Below are 18,982 nucleotides of genomic sequence, written 5' to 3'. Positions count from 1 at the left end.
TGCCTTCAAATAGCTTTTGAAGGAACACATTTGACACTGTTAAGGTACAAAGTGTCTTGTCACTGTAATGGTACCTTCATGGATCAGATTTGTACCTTTGATGAAGGTACAATATTGTATCTGCAGGTTTTAAAAGCCAAAAGGTACATTTTGGTTTCCCATGGTACAAATCCTATCCTTAAACTGCAATGGTATAACTGGGTTTCTTTGAAATTCTGTTCCATAAAAAGGTACTGCCCCAGCACAACATTGTACAATTGTTTTTCTGAGAGTGTAACAGAGCTGACATTTTCCAGCATTTTGTGCTTTAGTTCCAGGTGCTAACCTCAAAGCAGACTCCACATGATGTGTCTAAAACACTCTATTATGTATTTTCATCATATTGTTTTTAAAGACTTAATTGGCTGAAATACCACAGTAACAGAGTTGACACACTATTGGTGAATCCTAAACATTTTACACAAATTAATGAGAAGAATAATGACAAATCAATGCACAAGTGTCACCTAGAGCAAGTCACATGCTTTTTCTATCAGCGCTTTACAGATTATTCTGCCTTTTTATAAACAATTTAACAGAGCTGACCAGAACATTAAGATGAAATGCATGTTTTTACAACTGAAATGAGAAGTACTACAGTAAATAGATGGTCCATGCAAATAATTAGCAGAGTAAACACACACAAAAGATTAAAATTAGACTTAATTATTTGATGATAACTAAAGGTGAGTGAATGATTCAGGAATCAGAGACCATCAGAAATATAGTGGGAGTTCTTATGTTCATTTTTCCAGACAAAAACATAATTTGGTTTATTCTGGAGATGCAAAATGTTCCCACAGTTCTAGACCATTCATTTATTTAGTAATATTTACAGTTGAAGTCAGAATTGTTTGCCCTCCTGTATAATGTAATATTTCCCAAATAATGTTTAACAGATTGAGGAATTTTTCACAGTACTTCCTATAATGTTTTTCCTTCTGGAGAAAGTCTTATTTGTTTTATTTTGGCTAGAATAAAAGCAGTTTCTCTCCATTAAACAGAAATTGGAGAAAAAATATACAGAGGGGGGCTAATAATTCCGACTTCAACTCTCTCTATACAGTATATATACACTATACTAAATAAACTAAACTAAATAAGTATGATATGACCCCTTTAATGTTCCTTCCCTTTTTAAAAAGTGTCCCGTTCAGCTTTTCTGTCTCGGTAACAGCTCTCCTTTAGTTCTGGATGACGGCCAACATCTCTGAATGCTGTCACCTCTATTAATAATACAGAACAGCCCAGTTTATTCCTGTCTCTGTCTAGTCTGATGCTCATGGTTACTCACACACACTGTTTGCATTCACATTTCATTCAGAAAGATGCTGTAAGAAACTGTGCTTGTTATGAAAACTGAAAAAATGTAGATAGTTGAATGTAATGCTCATTGCTTCTGTTTGAGATATCTAATAAACACTGAAATTAAAGGGATAGTTCACCCGAAATATAGATTTATTCATTATTTACTGTAAAAAAAATCCACAAATTAGTAGTTTCTCGTATTTTGTAATTCATGTTTTTATTATTGTTATTTTCCAGATTTCCTTATGCTTTTGAGTTGAATAGAAGCTTGATCTTTCTTCAAACAAATTTTTCCCTTAAAAAGTTGTAAAAAGTGACTTTCTGAACATGTTTAATAGTTTGCAGTGATTTATTGTCTGGGTTGGTGTTGTAAATTACGCTACAAAAATCTTGTAATAAACTTCCAGAACATTTTCTGTTATTTTACACACTTATTTCTTGATATGTTAATTCTTATACATTATGTCAATAATATGTCAGTAAAAGTCACTGTGTTAACCTGTAGAGTTGAATTTTCAACATCAAAAGTGGACAGAGCAGAGATCAACATCCCATTATGCAATTCACAACTGGAAATAAACACTTGTGAATAACAACATATGAAAAATGTTAATTAACAAAAAGATTTTACAGTGTACTATAAAGTGTCACATAACATGAAATGTGCTGCATCTTCCTCTAAAAATGCTTTTTATTAATATCATCCATGCAGTTCTATTTATTACAGTGTATCAGTTCACTATAGTTAATACTACAGTATGCTGGAGCATGCATTTTAAAACAGTTGTAAATACTATAACATGTACAATTGAAGTCAGAATTATTAGCCCCCCTGTTTATTTTTTGCCCAATTTCTGTTTAACGGAGAGCAGATTTCTTCAAGACATTTCTAATCATAATAGCTTTAATAACTCATCTCTAATAACTGATTTATTTTATCTTTGTCATGATGACAGTAAATAATATTAGACTAGATATTCTTCAAGACACTTCTATACAGCTTAAAGTGACATTTAAAGGCTTAACTAGGTTAATTAGGTTAACTAGGCAGGTTAGGTTAATTAGGCAAGTTATTGTATAACGATGGTTTGTTCTGTAGACTATTGAAAAAATATATAGCTTAAAAGGGCTAATAATATTGACCTTAAAATGGATTTTAAAAAATTAAAAACAGCTTTTATTCTAGCCGAAATAAAACAAATAAGACTTTCTCCAGAAGAACAAATATTATCAGACATACTGTGAAAATTTCCTGAATCTGTTAAACATCATTTGGTAAATAGTTAAAAAACAATTTCAAAGGGGGTTTAATAATTCTGATTTCAACTGGATATATATAACCCCAAATTAGAAAAAGGACAGTATGGAAAATGTAAATTAAAAAGAAAGCAATAATTTCCAAATTTACTTTGACTTGTATTTCACTGCAGACAATATGAACACTAAATATTTCACGTTTTGTCTGGTCAACTTCATTTCATTTGTAAATACACATCCTTTCCTGTCATTCAGACCTGCAACACATTTCAGAAACAGTTGTGACAGGAGCAGTTTAGGGCTGGTAATCAGATAGATTGGAATAATAATGATGTGATTTGGAACTGGTGATGTCTACAGGTGATTTGGTACAAAAGCAGCATCAAGAAAGGTCTAGTCCTTTAGGAGCAAAGATGGACCGAGGATCGCCAGTTTGCTGACAAATATGTGAGAAAATGATTGAAATGTTTAAACACAATGTTCCTTAAAGAAAGATAGGAAGACATTTGTATATTTTACCATCAACAGTGCAGAAAATCATTAGAGATTCAAGAAATCTGGAGGAATATGAGTGCGTAAATGACAAGAGCACAAGCCTAAGCTTAATAACCGTAACCTCCGACCCCTCAGGCGGCACTGCATCAACAATCCTCATTCATCTATAAGCCAAATGACCACATGGGCTCAGGACTACTGTGGCAAACCTCTGTCATCCACAAATGGCAGTGAGAACTGTACTGTGCTAAAAGGAAGCCCTATGTTAACAGTGTCCAGAAGTGCCGTCACCTTCTCTGGGCTCGGAGGTGTCTGGGAAGAACCACCACACAGTGAAAAGGTCTACTGTGGTCATATGAATCAGTATTTCAGGTATTTTGTAGGAGAAATGAATGCCTTGTGCTTCGGACCAAAGAAGAAAAGTGTCTGTGTCTTCTGTGATGGCGCCATTGATACAGAAAAGTACATCGAGATTTTAAAGCACAATATGCTGTCTTCTTTTCAAGGGACGCCCATGCGTATTTCAACAAGACATTGCAAAACCACATTCTGCACACATTACAGAGTCCTGCGGTGGAGGAAGAGGATACAGGTACTTGACTGGCCTGCCTGCAGTCCCGACCTGTCTCCAATAGAGAATGTGTGGCGCATTTTTAAAGTGCAAAATGCAACAACAAAGACCCTGTACAGTATCCCACCTTAAGACTTGTTTGCAGAAAGAATGGGACAAAATTACACCTGAAACACTTCATCACTTGATGTCTTCAGTCCCTAAATGTCTTTTAAGTGTTGTGAAAAGGAATGGCAACACTACAGAGTGCTAAATGCTTTAGTGTTATAACAGTGTTTGAAATGTGTTGCAAAAACCAAAATTGGAATGTTTTTGAAACAAAACAACAAAAAAAAAAAACAATACAAATCACAAGGAACTCATTATATAATGTTTGTTGTATTGTTTGCAGTGAAATACAAGTCAAAGTAAATCTAGAAATCACTACTTTCTTTGTTTCAAGAGTTCACACTTAGCTGATGATTCATCAATAGCTTGTTTGGCATGCTGTCCCGGGAGAGAGCCCCGAGCTCAAGGGATCCTCGAGCCCGGGGCTTCCTCCCGTTTGCAGAGCGAGAGGGGAGCCTGAGCTCGGTGGATCTCAGAACTCCCCGTCTGCAGTAGCTAAGGGAACCCGTGAGGAAAAAGCAAGGGGGCTAGACAAATGTTTCATTGTTATGCATGATGTATATTTTTTGGATGGTGGGAGGAAACCGGAGAACCCGGGGAAAACCCATGCGGACACGGGGAGAACATACAAACTCCTCACAGAAACACCTACTGACCTGGCAGGACCAGGGTTGGCAGTGTTCTTGCTGTGGGGCTAACAGTGCTAACCACTGGGCCTCCGTGCCGCCCGATCTAAGGTGAAGGAGGAGAATGGGGAGGAAGGGGGGTTTCTTCCAAATGAAGATAAAGTGGACTGAAGACTGTGGTTATTTATAGTAGCTTATGACTCATATGATTGGATGATACTGATTAGCTTAATACGAGACCAGCTGCGATAAATCATAAGCACGTGATCCTCCCGAAATTAGTTTATTAATAAACTTCACTTATTTGTGCTTTCCATATTGTCCCAACTTTTTCTGATTTGGGTTGTATAATTTATATATAAAATACATATAAAATTTCTAATGTAAAAAGCTTTTCATTAGCAAAGTAAGATCTTGTTTCTTGTTTTTAATAAAACCTAATATTCTTTATTAATAAAGCTAATGCACTACAGAACAAGCACTTGTACCTCGTCATAGTTAATGACCGTTGCGGTGGGAATGTTTGGTCCAAGCGGATGCCTCATTTCCCCCACAAAACACATCGGCTTCTATGGAGGACAGGATGAATGACGATGATGTAAACACAGACACTAGTCACACATCAACACAAATGTGTGGTAAATAATGTGTTACTCTGACAGAAACAGTGCAGCGTGTTAATATGGTGCATGAGGCGGACGCACATTTGACACATGAAATGTATTAGGATGTGAAAACGGTCCTCGTCTGTGCATGAAGATAGATATACAGTACAGGCCACAAACAGAAATGAAAATATTAATATTAAATAAGGGTTTGTACTGATTAAATATATTAAAATATATTTTTATATGATTTTTTTGCATTTGTTTTTAAGCCAATCAAGAGTTAGATTCAAGCTTCAGTTTACACATCAAAAAGAAGCTTGTAAGCTTAATTAGCACAAGAGATGCTCTGCAAAAATGCCCTTTTGTCTTGTTTCTTGTCCATATATCTAAAAAGTATGAAATAAAAAAATATTGTCTTGTTTTAAGAAAAAACAAGTTAAAATTAAGTGTGTTTTTTTTTCTTAAAACAAGCAAAATAATCTGTCAATGAGATTAAAAAGATAATCTACACTCACAGGCCACTTTATTAGGTACACCTGTCCTACTGCTTGTTAACGCAAATTTGTAATCAGCCAATCACATGGCAGCAACTCAATGCATTTAGGCATGTAGACATGGTCAAGACGATCTGCTGCAGTTCAAACTGAGCATCAGAATGAGGAAGAAAGGGTATTTAAGTGACTTTGAATGTGGTATGGTTGTTGGTGCCAGACGGGCTGTTCTAAGTATTTCAGAAACTGCTGATCTTCTGGGATTTTCACGCACAACCATCTCTAGGGTTTACAGAGAATGGTCTGAAAAAGAGGAAATATCCAGTGAGCGGCAGTTCTGTGGGCGCAAATGCCTTATTGATGCCCGAGGTCAGAGGAGAATGGCCAGACTGGTTCCAGCTGATAGAAAGGCAACAGTAACTCAAATAAGCACTCGTTACAACCGAGGTCTGCAGAAGAGCATCTCTGAACACAAAACACGTCCAACCTTGAGGCGGATGGGCTACAGCAGCAGAAGACCACACCGGGTGCCACTCCTGTCAGCTAAGAACAGGAAACTGAGGCTACAATTCACACAGGCTCACCAAAACTGGACAATAGAAGATTCTTCTGATGGCTACTTCCAGCAGGATAACGCACCATGTCATAAAGCGTGAATCATCTTAGACTGGTTTCTTGAACATGACAATGAGTTTGGTGTACTCAAATGGCCTCCACAGTCACTAGATCTCAATCCAATAGAGCACCTTTGGGATGTGGTGGAACGGGAGATTGGCATCATAGATGTGCAGCCGACAAATCTGCAGCAACTGTGTGATGCTATCATGTCAATATGGAGCAAAATCTCTGAGGAATATTTCCAGTACCTTGTTGAATCAATGCCATGAAGGATTAAGGCCGTTCTGAATGCAAAAAGGGGGTCCGGTACTAGTAAGGTGTACCTAATAAAGTGGCCGGTGAGTGTAGATTTCATTTTGATATAAGATTATTACGCTTACCCCATTGTCAGATTGTTTAGCTTGTTTTAAAGGAAAATAATTTTGACATATTATTTCTAAAAACAAGATGATATATTTTAGCTTTTCCAGAAATTTAAGAATTGTTTGATATAATACACAAGACTAAAAAGACTAAGCCCACAAAACAAAACCTTAACTACAGTATATCACAAACTGACATAAAACCTTCAGTTATGGAGTGTAAATTTGCAAGGGTGTGGCCTATTGAAGACAATATTATTATAATATTAATAACTTTTCAAATATTTCCCAAGTGATATTTAACAGCGCAAGAAAATGTGTTTCCTATTATATTCTGCTTCTGGAGAAAGTCTTATTTCTTGTAGTTTGGCAGGACGAAATAAAAAACTATTTTAAAAAAGGTCAATATTATTGGCCCTCTTAAGAAATTATTATTTATTCGATTGGCTACAGAACAAACTTGCCTAACCTAACTTGCCTAATTAATCAAGTTAAGCCTTTAAATGTCACTTTAAGCAAAATACTCGCATTCTGAAAAATAGCTAGTAAAATATTATGTACTGTCATCATGGAAAAGACATAAGAAATTAGTGATTGGAAATTAAATATTAAAACCATACCTGCCAACACTCTTGTTTTTCCCGGGAGTATCTCGTATTTCAGACCAATCTCCCTCAACCCTCCTGTTTTGTTATTTCTCCCGGAAACTCCCGTAATTTCACCCCCCCCCCCCCCCCCCCCCCCCCCCTTTTTTTTTTTTTTTTTGGTACAGTCTGTACCACCCCCGGGTCACCAACTTTGGCACAGTATCTAATTGCAGCGTTACTAACACCACAGTACAGTTACTTTGCTTTTCCGGTTATCAACAGTGTTATTCAGAGACCTCACCCCCAAACACTTTTCAGAGGATTTTCAGAGACAAATGTTGGCAGGTATGATTAAAACTATTATGTTAATGCTGGCTCCCTCCAAAGTCCCATCACAAAAAATCATTCCTTTAAAAATACATGATTTGATGACTGGAAATCACTGATGAGCAATGGGAGACAGCCCTTGAACAGACTCACAGGTCATACTGTAGGTATGCGCAGGGCATGGCCTCATACAATTTAAAGTAATACATCGTTTACATTGGTACAAACAAAAACTTTATGAAATATTTCCAGAAGTGGACCCTGCATGTAATCGGTGTGGGCTAGAACCGACATCACTGGCTCATGTTTTGGAGCTGCCCAAAATTATCATCTTACTGGGAAAATATTTTTCTAACATCCTTAAAAATAGGTCAAAAGCCAATAGATCCAGATCCATGTATGCAGGTCCTGGCATCACTGATTTAGAGATAGCTTAATACAGTAGAGAACAAAATTTAGCTCCATTTGACTGTCTACTAGAACGAAGGTTAATATTAATAAACTGGAAATAGAAAGCTGCTCCTACATATATACTGTACATCTAATGAGGGATGTAATGAAACATTTGGAACTGGAGAAAATCAGATTCTCCATAAAAAAAGAAAAAATACTAATTCTATAAAATCTGGCAACCTGTCATGGATTATTGTAAGGATGTAAATTCAGCACGAAATAGTTAAATTGCAGAGGATTACACTAATTTAGATAAAAACAGAAGATTAGTGTTTTGTTTTTCTAATTGTATTTATTATTATTGTATTTATTTTTATAATTTATTTTTTTAATTATTTATTTTTATTATTTATTATTTTTATTATTATTTATTTTTTATAATTTTATAATTATTAATTTTATTAATAATTAATTTTATAATTATTTATTTTTATTATTTATTATTTGTATTATTTTTTATTATTATTATTGTATTAGTCTATTATCACTATACTTCTGTATGGATTGTTTGATAATAATGCATGTTTTATTGTCAATGTTTGTTGGAGCAAATTTGTAAGTCGTTGTGATTGAAACACAATAAAGAAAGACTATTATGTTTAGAAATGAAAAAAATCTACACTTGGGAAATACTTTTTTACTCAAAAACAAAAGGCACCTTAACCTTTGTCACATTCATGACACTTCTAACCTGTTGTCCAAAACGAAGAGGTTCGTCTCTGAATTGCAACTTCCTCTCAATATCTTGTAAAAGCAGCTCCTTGCTATCACGGATTTCATCATCGGAGATGAGCCTGGAGCCTCTCTGACTCCTCTTCAGGGCACTTTGAGGCCTGAATATGTAGTAAAGCAATGAGACTGAGATAAGAATCAACATTCAGCAAATACAGCACACTTAATCTAAACTTAAAATCACCGGTTTATCAAAAACTGGCCCCAAGTTCACTATAAACATTACATTTTAAAGAATATTGTGGACTGATTGGGCTTCCTTTTCAATAAAATATATGTGAAAGGGTTCTAGAAACTTGGTCAGCTCAGAAATGATCCCAGAGCCTCAGGTTTCAACTTCAATGTGGTACAATTCGTGAATTGTTTTTTAGATTGTCTCTGGAAACAATTCTGAGTTTATTTTTGCACAAGAATCGTTTTTAAGAGCAGATTGTGCTCTAGGTTGTAATGAGGGACTAGTCCTTATCAGCAGATGGCCCTCTCGGCAAATTTTTAACAGCAGACGGCGCTCTAGGTTAGCTTTTAACAGCAGATGGCGCTCTAGGTTAGCTTTTAACAGCAGATGGCACTATGTTAACTCTTAACAGCAGATGGCGCTCTAGGTTAGCTTTTAACAGCAGATGGCGCTCTAGGTTAGCTTTTAACAGCAGATGGCACTATGTTAACTCTTAACAGCAGATGGCGCTCTAGGTTAGCTTTTAACAGCAGATGGCGCTCTAGGTTTGCTTTTAACAGCAGATGGCGCTCTAGGTTAGCTTTTAACAGCAGATGGCACTATGTTAACTTTTAACAGCAGATGGCGCTCTAGGTTAGCTTTTAACAGCAGATGGCGCTCTAGGTTTGCTTTTAACAGCAGATGGCGCTCTAGGTTTGCTTTTAACAGCAGATGGCGCTCTAGGTTAGCTTTTAACAGCAGATGGCACTATGTTAACTTTTAACAGCAGATGGCGCTCTAGGTTAGCTTTTAACAGCAGATGGCGCTCTAGGTTAACTTTTAACAGTAGATGGCGCTCTAGGGTTAACTTTTAACAGCAGATGGCGCTCTAGTTAGCTTTTAACAGTAGATGGTGCTCTAGGTTAACTTTTAACAGCAGATGGCGCTCTAGTTAGCTTTTAACAGTAGATGGTGCTCTAGGTTATCTTTTAACAGCAGATGGCGCTCTAGGTTAACTTTTAACAGTAGATGGCGCTCTAGGGTTAACTTTTAACAGCAGATGGCGCTCTAGTTAGCTTTTAACAGTAGATGGTGCTCTAGGTTAACTTTTAACAGCAGATGGCGCTCTAGGTTAGGTTTTAACAGCAGATGGCGCTCTAGGTTAACTTTTAACAGCAGATGGCACTCTAGGTTAACTTTTAACAGTAGATGGCGCTCTAGGGTTAACTTTTAACAGCAGATGGCGCTCTAGTTAGCTTTTAACAGTAGATGGCGCTCTAGGGTTAACTTTTAACAGTAGATGGCGCTCTAGGGTTAACTTTTAACAGCAGATGGCGCTCTAGTTAGCTTTAAACAGCAGATGGCACTCTATGTTAGCTTTTAACGGCAGATGACACTATGTTAACTTTTAACAGCAGATGGCACTCTAGGTTAGCTTTTAACAACAGATGGCACTCTCGTTAGCTTTTAACACTAGATGGTGCTCTAGGTTAACTTTTAACAGCAGATGGCGCTCTAGTTAGCTTTTAACAGTAGATGGTGCTCTAGGTTAACTTTTAACAGCAGATGGCGCTCTAGGTTAGGTTTTAACAGCAGATGGCGCTCTAGGTTAACTTTTAACAGCAGATGGCGCTCTAGGGTAACTTTTAACAGTAGACGGCGCTCTAGGGTTAACTTTTAACAGCAGATGGCGCTCTAGTTAGCTTTTAACAGTAGATGGCGCTCTAGGGTTAACTTTTAACAGCAGATGGCGCTCTAGTTAGCTTTAAACAGCAGATGGCACTCTATGTTAGCTTTTAACGGCAGATGACACTATGTTAACTTTTAACAGCAGATGGCACTCTAGGTTAGCTTTTAACAACAGATGGCGCTCTAGTTAGCTTTAAACAGCAGATGGCGCTCTCGGTTAGTTTTTATCAGCAGATCACGCTCTAGGTTTGTTTTAAACCGCAGATGGCACTCTTGGCAAATTTTTAACAGCAGATCACGCTCTAGGTTAGCATTTAACAGCAAGTGGCACTCTAGGCTAGTTTTTAACAGCAGATAGCACTCTATGTTAGTTTTTAACAGCAGATGACGCTCTAGGCTAGTCCTTATCAGGAGATGGCCCTCTTGGCAAATTTGTAACAGCAGACGGCACTCTAGGTTAGCTTTTAACAGCAGATGGTACTCTAGGTTAGTTTTTAAAAGCATATGGCGCTCTTAAAAAATTTTTAACAGCAGATGACGCTCAAGTTTAGCTTTTAATAGCAGGTGGCACTCTATGTTAGTTTTAAAGAGCAGGTGGCGTTCTATGTTAGTTTTTAAAAGCAGATGAGGCTCTTAGCAAATTTTTAACAGCAGATGGCACTCTAGGTTAGCTTTTAATAGTGTATGGCGCTCTAGGTTAGCTTTTAACAGCAGGTGGCACTCTATGTTAGTTTTTAAAAGCAGATGGCGCTCTTGGAAAAATTTTAACAGCAGATGGTGGTCTAGGTTAGCTTTTAGCATGAAATGGCACTCTAGGTTATCTTTTAACAGCAAATGGCGCTCTAGGTTAGCTTTTAACAGTAGATGACTCTCTAGGTTATCTTTTAACAGCAAATGGCACTCTAGGTTAGCTTTTAACATCAGATGGCACTCTTGGCAAACTTTTAACAGCAGATGGTGCTCTAGGTTAGCTTTCAGCAGCAGATGGTGCTCTAGGTTAGCTTTTAACAGCAGATGGCGCTCAAAGCCAGTTTTTAAACAGCAGATGGCGCTCTATGCCAGTTTTTAACAGCAGACAGTGGTCTAGGAAAATTTTTAACTACAGATGGCGCTCAACGCCAGTTTTGAACCAAACACTCAAAGGGTCACAAAGAAAGAGTTTGTAAAGCATACAGAGAAGTCTGTTGGAAAACACTAGGCTGAAAACGAATTCAAAAAAGTGTATTGCAATGCATTCTCAGAATAGTTTCAATCATTTCATTTCAGCATATGCAATGCATCAATCTATCACAATAGCCTTATTCAAGTTGCTTAAAAAATGAGGCAGAACACCCAACAAAAATCCAAGAAAGAAGACCCAGATCTGAGTTTACAACAACATGAGTATGTAATCATTGGAAATTACAATCTTGTTACGAGAAAGTGTGAGCTTTAAACCCCACTATGATGTTATAATCAAACGCTGTGTTTGCTTACCCAGGTGGCGCTCTCATAGGCAGCCCCATGGCATTGGTTGGAGGAGATGTTGGCAATGAGGGAAGAACAGAACTCAGGAAAGCCACTGGATTTTGGATGGGGCTTGGAGAGGAACTGCTAGACGTTGGTGAAGAAGCTTGAGGTGGTGATTGAGTTCTAAAAGAAAACACTGAATTCATCAATCCAGGAGGGTTTAGAGGTGGTGATGACACATATGGTGGGCTGCTCGGACACTCCAGAACTCTTGTTGGGAACTTTCTTGGGAATGGCGGTAACTGGTTGATGGGTGATGTGAGCTCTCGAGTTGATTTTGGGAATATTTGTGCGGCTAATTCGTGGAGCATTGGAACAGGAGACTCGGTTGGAGAAGGACCCCTGATTGGAGAGAGTGCCTGGGCTGCAATGAACTCCTTTGGCCTGGTGTAGCTGAAGCTCTGGGTGGAGATTGGGATAATCCCTGGAAGTGGAATTTGGGTGTCAGTCAATGGAGGTGGAGACATTGGGCTGGGTGCAGGTCTGTTTCTTCCCATTGGTGGTGAGGTTATGTTACTCAGAGATGGATAAACCACACTTGGAGAATGTGGAGTCATGCTGGGATACGTAACTGAGGTGCTGTTTAACTTTGGTGAAGTGTTGTTTACCAATGCTACATCAGGTGTTGTCAATGTCTGCATTTTGGGAACACTCATCTGCAAGCTTGGATTCATGTTTATTTGTGATATATGAGTGGAAGAGGAGATGGGTGGCACATTGGCCAAGTGGTTGAGGTTTGGCTGGGTGGATGGTACCATGATATGTTGGGGAAAATGAATAGAAGGTCCTACATTTGATTGAGGAATGTTGGGAGCTCCTGCAGGTTGAGTTACTGTGGTTGTTGATATCACACTTGGCATTGGAGCCACAATGGGTGAGATAGGCACAGCATTGTGCACCACAATTGATTGGGGTATTGAAGTAGAAGGAACTATAATTGGTGCATCAGTTTTCATAAAAGTAGTAGGAACCATATTTTGTTGAGGTGATGGAGGCAGGTTGTTTAAAGTTGTCGATGGAGTAAGTTGGGGCAAGGGCATGGAATTAGGTAATGAGATACTCAATTGGGATGCAGGTGTGGCTTTTAATATGGGAGCAGGTCCTGCAGGCGGTGGAGGGATGGATGCAGGGATCAACTGTGGAAATGGACCAGAGTCCATTAAATTTGGAGTTGGTCGAAATGCTGATGGAAATGGATTTACAGAGGCCTGAGTTGGTGTAAAATGAAGGGGCTCACAACTAGTCTTGTCTAAATGTTGTGACTCTTGGCTTGGGGAGACGTTGTCTTGCCACTGTTCCAACAGCACCTGATTGTGGAGGATCTGAAGCTGTGATGGGTCTCTAAGATAAGACAAAAAAGGAAAACAAACATGTTGACTTTAGTTCAGCAGGTCCTAAAATGCACTCTGTATGGGGAATTAAATATTTGATAATGTCACTCTGGGCACTTCCAGTAAACTGCATTTAAGGGATTCCTTGTTCAAACTCAATCATCTAAACTACCAGATTGAAATACAATACAATGTAGGTCACACACCAGGCAAAAATCCCTGCATTAAAACGAATTGTGCCATGCCACAACTTTAAATTATGAACTTTTACTTTACCACAGCATTTTCTATGGGTTTTCAGTATTTAGCTGCTGCTCCTCATGGCACATACATTTGAATGCTCTTTTCATTGTGTTACACTTGAACAACAGAATGAATGCATAGGTTTATTTAACTGACTAGATTCTGATTATATTACACTGTCTTTGCTTTTCAATAAAGCTCATGTAATGTAAGTTTTTCAGCAGCCTTAGAAACACACCTCATTCATAGAGTCCATTACAACACTCTGGAGATGGTACTTACAATTTAGGCTTAGCCAACACCGGTGGTGGTCCTTTGGATGACAAGCCTTTCTCTTCCTCTTCTTCATCCTCTGGGAGTTTAAATGTTACGCGGAGACCCACTCGAGAACTAGAGCGGGATTCATTGTGATTTCCTAGCACACCCTCGGGTCGTGTTTTGAGGCAAGAAGTGGGGGGATCCGGTAGGGGTTTAATAGGTGGACGCTCTTGAAGGTTATTGGAGTTTAACAGTGGGGGACCAGTAATACAAGGGCTCAGGATAGATTTTGAAGCATTTGGTGATGGATCAACCCAGGTATCGGTGCTCAGAGTGATACTGGAGGCTGATCCATTGGGTGGACTTTGGGTCACATCTGTTGAAGAGCTAAAAACAGACCCTCCTGAATCAAAGTGTGTGGTGCTAGAGCTGAGGGGTTTATGGGTTAAGTCTAAGTTTGGTGAAAAAGCACTGAAGCTGAGTGCGTCTGTCTGAGGTAATCTACTCCTGAGAGTGTCTGAGCTATATTTTCCAATGCTGAGAGGGTTTAGACTAGGTAGACTAGTGGTGAGGTCATGGCGAAGAGTACTAGTACTTAGGGAGTCTGAACGAATTGTTCCACCATCCAGAGGGTATGACTGCTTAAATCCAGAGTTCAAAGGGTCAAGACAAATCATACTGGAGTGAAGTTTGTTGTTTACCAGGGGAAGATCTGGCTTGCGCATCAATGTTGTTGATATTAGATCTGTTGTTGGAACCTTTGGGAGGGAGGACTCCACTGTTAACATACTTGTTTTCTTGGCATTAATGGTATTATTGTGTCCTATTAAAGCAGGGAAAATAAAAAAACAATGTTCAGATTTAGACCTGAGCAGATTCTATTTCATTATCAACACAAACACTTTAAGCAGTCTTAATTTTAAACATTTTGCATTGCAAGAACTGCACAATAATCAATGCAACACCCAATTAAAGAAAAGTACCTTTTACACTCAGTTTTGCCGTACTGGAAATCGTCCCATATTTATTGCTGGCAGTGCAAGTAAATGTACCAGAATCTTCTGGAAAGACTTCAGCAATAACCAAAGTGCATATCTCCTCTGAAGTCCACACCAAACAGAGAAATGGTACACTGTTAGGTGGTTAGCATCATGAAACAATTACCTTGGCAAAACATAATCAAATCCACCTACCAGACTCAGCCATAGATCTTGGTTCTGAAAGAGGAAAAATAAATAAATATGTGGTCAAATCCAATAAGCAACCAAAATAATTTGAAACAGTTTTAGAAGTAAAGGCTCTTTCAAAGATTTCTTCAACCATGCATTTGCTCTAAACAGCAGAACTGCACATACTCTTCTGAAGAATCCTGAAGTCTGGAGAATCATCAATTAGCATTCCCTCCCTGTACCAATCCACTTTGGGCGACGGGACGCCTTTTACTCTGCACTCCAGAACTACTAACTGACTCTCCAGAGCCAGGACATCCTGGAGATTCTGCACAAAGACACAAAATGCAGGATTAGTGATGCTGGACTGGAAAGCATGTAAAAAACTAGATTTAAATCAATTCCCAAGATAATGTGATGTTTGTCAACCAAAACCACTTTGTGGATTGCTGACAGGGTATTCCTATGCAGTTACCAAGTGTTTGTTGGGTGGTTTTTTATTGACAAACGGGGTCACCACCAAATGTTAAAATCAGAAATTTCTAGACAAGGCTTACACTGGACTTTTTTATTCTTCTTTTCATGTTTTATAACCTGAAAACCATCATGAATGCCTAAATACTGTGCGGTCTTACAGCTTGACTGAATAATTCAGACGCAGCGTCTTCTCGTAAGCAAACATCATTTCTCTCACAACAGCATTTGAGTCAGGATGAGCTTTGACTGGACTATTGAACACCTTGATTTTTGTGTGTCTGTTTAGTTGTAGATTTGCTGCTGTGCTTGGAATCATTGTCTAGTTGTAGGACCAATTTTGGCTGATACTGACAACAAACTGATAACACGTCTGTTGATCATGAGTTCAGGCATTTGATAAGCAGTGTCTGTTTTTTTTGTTGTTGTTGTTTTTTTGTTAATGCTGTAAGTTGTTGTCTATCTGAGCTTTTATTTTCCAAATTATAAGAGCTGCCAATAATAAGATCATTTTGTAAGCCCTGATATGGAGAAGTTGGAGTTTCATAGGGTGTGTGCTAATGTTTTAACTACTATATTCAGTGTTTAATTTGATCTTGTTCAGGAAAATATCAAATGTTTGTGTTTTGCGTTCCAGTATATATTTTAATAGATCCAGCATTAGCATGTGGCTGGTGACTACCTGCATGTGTGTGTATTAGAATGAGTGCGAGTGAAAAACTGTGTGGGTTTATGCTGACATTTAGAGGTTATGTACAATGTATATGTACAAGAGGTTCTTATACTCGGGTATAAGATATGCATGTGTCACTTGCTCTAGTTTACTCACGGGATGTTTTTCCTCTCTCAGACATTTCGCGTCATTCGTGTTGCAGGTCAATAATTCACCTCTATTAATGTTTGCATTGACTTTGTAAGTAATTTACGCACAAATATGCTATTTAATTCTGTGTTTTGGTGTAAACCCAGCATTAGATGTGCTATCACCGTTTAGTGATGATATGTTCCGGAACAGCTGAATGTGTGATTTAAGTCGATTGTAGCTTCGTTTATTTGCTAGTTTTGTTTCCGGAAATGATTCATTTACCAATTTCTAGTTCATTGCCAACACAGGCTTATTGTAGATACGTACCCCTGTCTACATTTCTGGATTTTCGAATTATGTAACCAGAGGTATGTCTGACTCCATTTCGTCTGTAAAATGAACGCTACGAGGCGGTATGATGCTGCCACTGATGAACTTGGGATGCGGAGCAGAGTTGACCGTGTCAACGAGACTCGAGACCGGCAAAGAACGGTTCTGGGAAACACCCATACACACTCATTCACAGACATACTCTGCGGACAATTTAGCTTACCCAATTCACCTATACCACATGTCTTTGGAATTGTGGGGGAAACCGGAGCACCCGCTGGAAACCCGCGTGAACACGAGGAGAATATGCAAACTCCACAGAGACACCAACTGACCAAGCCGGGGCTCGAACCAGCAACCTTCTTACTGAGAGGCGATTGTGCGACCCACTGCACCACCGTGCAGCCCCAAAACATAAGCAAAAATAAATAAATAAACAACAGGCCGAAAATGTGGTGAAATCACATGGCTGTGATGGCTTTTCTTTTTCTAGATTGCTTTTGAAAACACTATCGATTGGGTTTAGAGAAGGGGGTGGGTCAATTGGTCAGTCAGTCCACAGACAGCTGGTCTGGTCGGCTGAAGTGTATATTGTGTCCAAGATAAAGATGCGCAAGACAAACTTGTGATTATTTAAAAATGCACACATCGGCCTCTGGTGGGTTTGCACATAGAAAAACTGTACCCGAGTTTACATATTTCACTGTCTGCAGAAATGTAAACATGGGAAATGAGCCTGAGTTCTTCATGTACAATATTTATGCACCAAAGCATATTTCTGTTTATGAACACTCAGTGCTTTTGTACCTTTGTAAAAACCGGAGCTGCCATCATGGGCCTTACATCAAAGCTTTGGACATAACTACTGCTCCCATTCAAACTCTGGAAAGAAAAGCACATGGAGGAAATGAAAGGAAAAATGCATTTGAGGGAACAAGAAGAACTTCAGATTTAGTGCATTTTCACACCTCAGAAATGCTCTGTTGAGATGTTAACAGTATATCAGGGATACTCTGGCTCGATGGAGGAGGATTGGCCTCCACCTCCAATATTGGTGTTGGTGGTTCTAGTACATGTATGGCTGGTTCTATTACCGGCTCTAGAACAGATATAGTAGGTTCTAGAACAGATATTGTTGGTTCTAGAACAGTTATTGTTGGTTCTATTATAGGCTCTAGAACAGATATAGTTGGTTCTAGAACAGTTATTGTTGGTTCTATTGCGGGCTCTGGAACAGATAATGTTGGTTCTATTGCAAGTTCTAGAACAGATATTGTTGGTTCTATTGCAGGCTCTAGAACAGATATCGTTGTGTCTATTGCAGGTTCTACAACAAATATTGTTGGTTCTATTACAGGTTCTAGAACAGATACTGTTGTCTCTTCTACAGGTGTTGCAGAACTGAAAATCTCGAAGCTCTGCGGTTCTGTTTCTTCTGGTTCTAGTGTCTGGTCCGGGATTAGTTTAGTCAATGGCACTGCTTCAGGTGCTGGAGCTTCAGCACAGGTAATTGTTACTGTTGATGTTGATGTAGTGTCTTCAAGGGATGAGCTGCTTTCTACCGAGACCACAGCAGGTTTGGGCTGAGATCTTTTATTAAGTCTGAAAAAAAAAATAAGTATGTGAAAGTGTTTTCAAACAGGTCCTCAAAGGGTGCATGTATAAAGTAGAGTCAAACCAACAACTTTTAAGACACCAGATTTGTTTAACTAGTGGGTGGAGGATACTGTTGGTTATTGGGTATCACTTTACTTGAAGAGGCGTTTAAAAGTCAGTAAACCTTTATACTCATGACATGACACGTCATGAATGTGAATGAGATTATAAAGTGTCATGTTTATGACAGATTTATGACAAGTTTTGTTGTCTAGGCAATGTCAAGTTGTCATAACAAAAACAGGTTGTGATTATTTGTTCATGTCAAGTTGTCATAACACACAATGTCATTTTTAGATTTAAAATGTCATAACCAAGTGAATGACACTTAATAACAGTTGTCATATGCATACATACAATCTGATTCACATTCATGACGTGTTATGTCATGATTATAAAGGTATAATAATATTATTATTAACACCCCTTCAAGTAAAGTGCTACTGATTATGGTTTGTGAGGATGACAACATGTTAATGAGTTACATAATTTCTATATTTATAGGTACGTTATAAAAACTTATTCTACCAGCATGAATGAAATAGCCACAACTAAAATTCCTCCAACAACAGAACAATAAAAATTACATTATTTCTGGAAAAAAATCATCATAAATTGTTGATCTCCACTGTATAAATTTGATAAATCTACTCACTGTGCTGGAAAATGTTGTTCTCCGTCTGAATCTGATGAAGATGCTCCTATTACAAAATGAAATCATACAAAATTGATGTTGGATTGTGGCTGCAAGCACTTTGAAACAAGTCATTTAAGACTTAATT

At 38.3% G+C, this 18,982-nt stretch overlaps 1 protein-coding gene across 1 annotated transcript in view; it reads right to left on the bottom strand.

Moving 5' to 3' along the window:
• The window catches only part of mypn (myopalladin), a 74,314-nt gene that overhangs the window by 23,751 nt on the left and 31,581 nt on the right, over positions 1-18,982 (bottom strand). The window contains 10 exon segments of the mRNA XM_056470339.1: positions 4,893-4,973; positions 8,542-8,683; positions 11,902-13,275; positions 13,791-14,589; positions 14,750-14,866; positions 14,960-14,983; positions 15,122-15,263; positions 17,352-17,426; positions 17,513-18,146; positions 18,856-18,901. Coding sequence (XP_056326314.1) covers positions 4,893-4,973; positions 8,542-8,683; positions 11,902-13,275; positions 13,791-14,589; positions 14,750-14,866; positions 14,960-14,983; positions 15,122-15,263; positions 17,352-17,426; positions 17,513-18,146; positions 18,856-18,901 — 3,434 coding nt within the window.

The sequence above is a fragment of the Danio aesculapii genome, chromosome 13, assembly GCF_903798145.1.
Source record: "Danio aesculapii chromosome 13, fDanAes4.1, whole genome shotgun sequence".
Taxonomy (NCBI): domain Eukaryota; kingdom Metazoa; phylum Chordata; class Actinopteri; order Cypriniformes; family Danionidae; genus Danio; species Danio aesculapii.
This window is presented reverse-complemented; position numbering and strand designations above follow the sequence as displayed.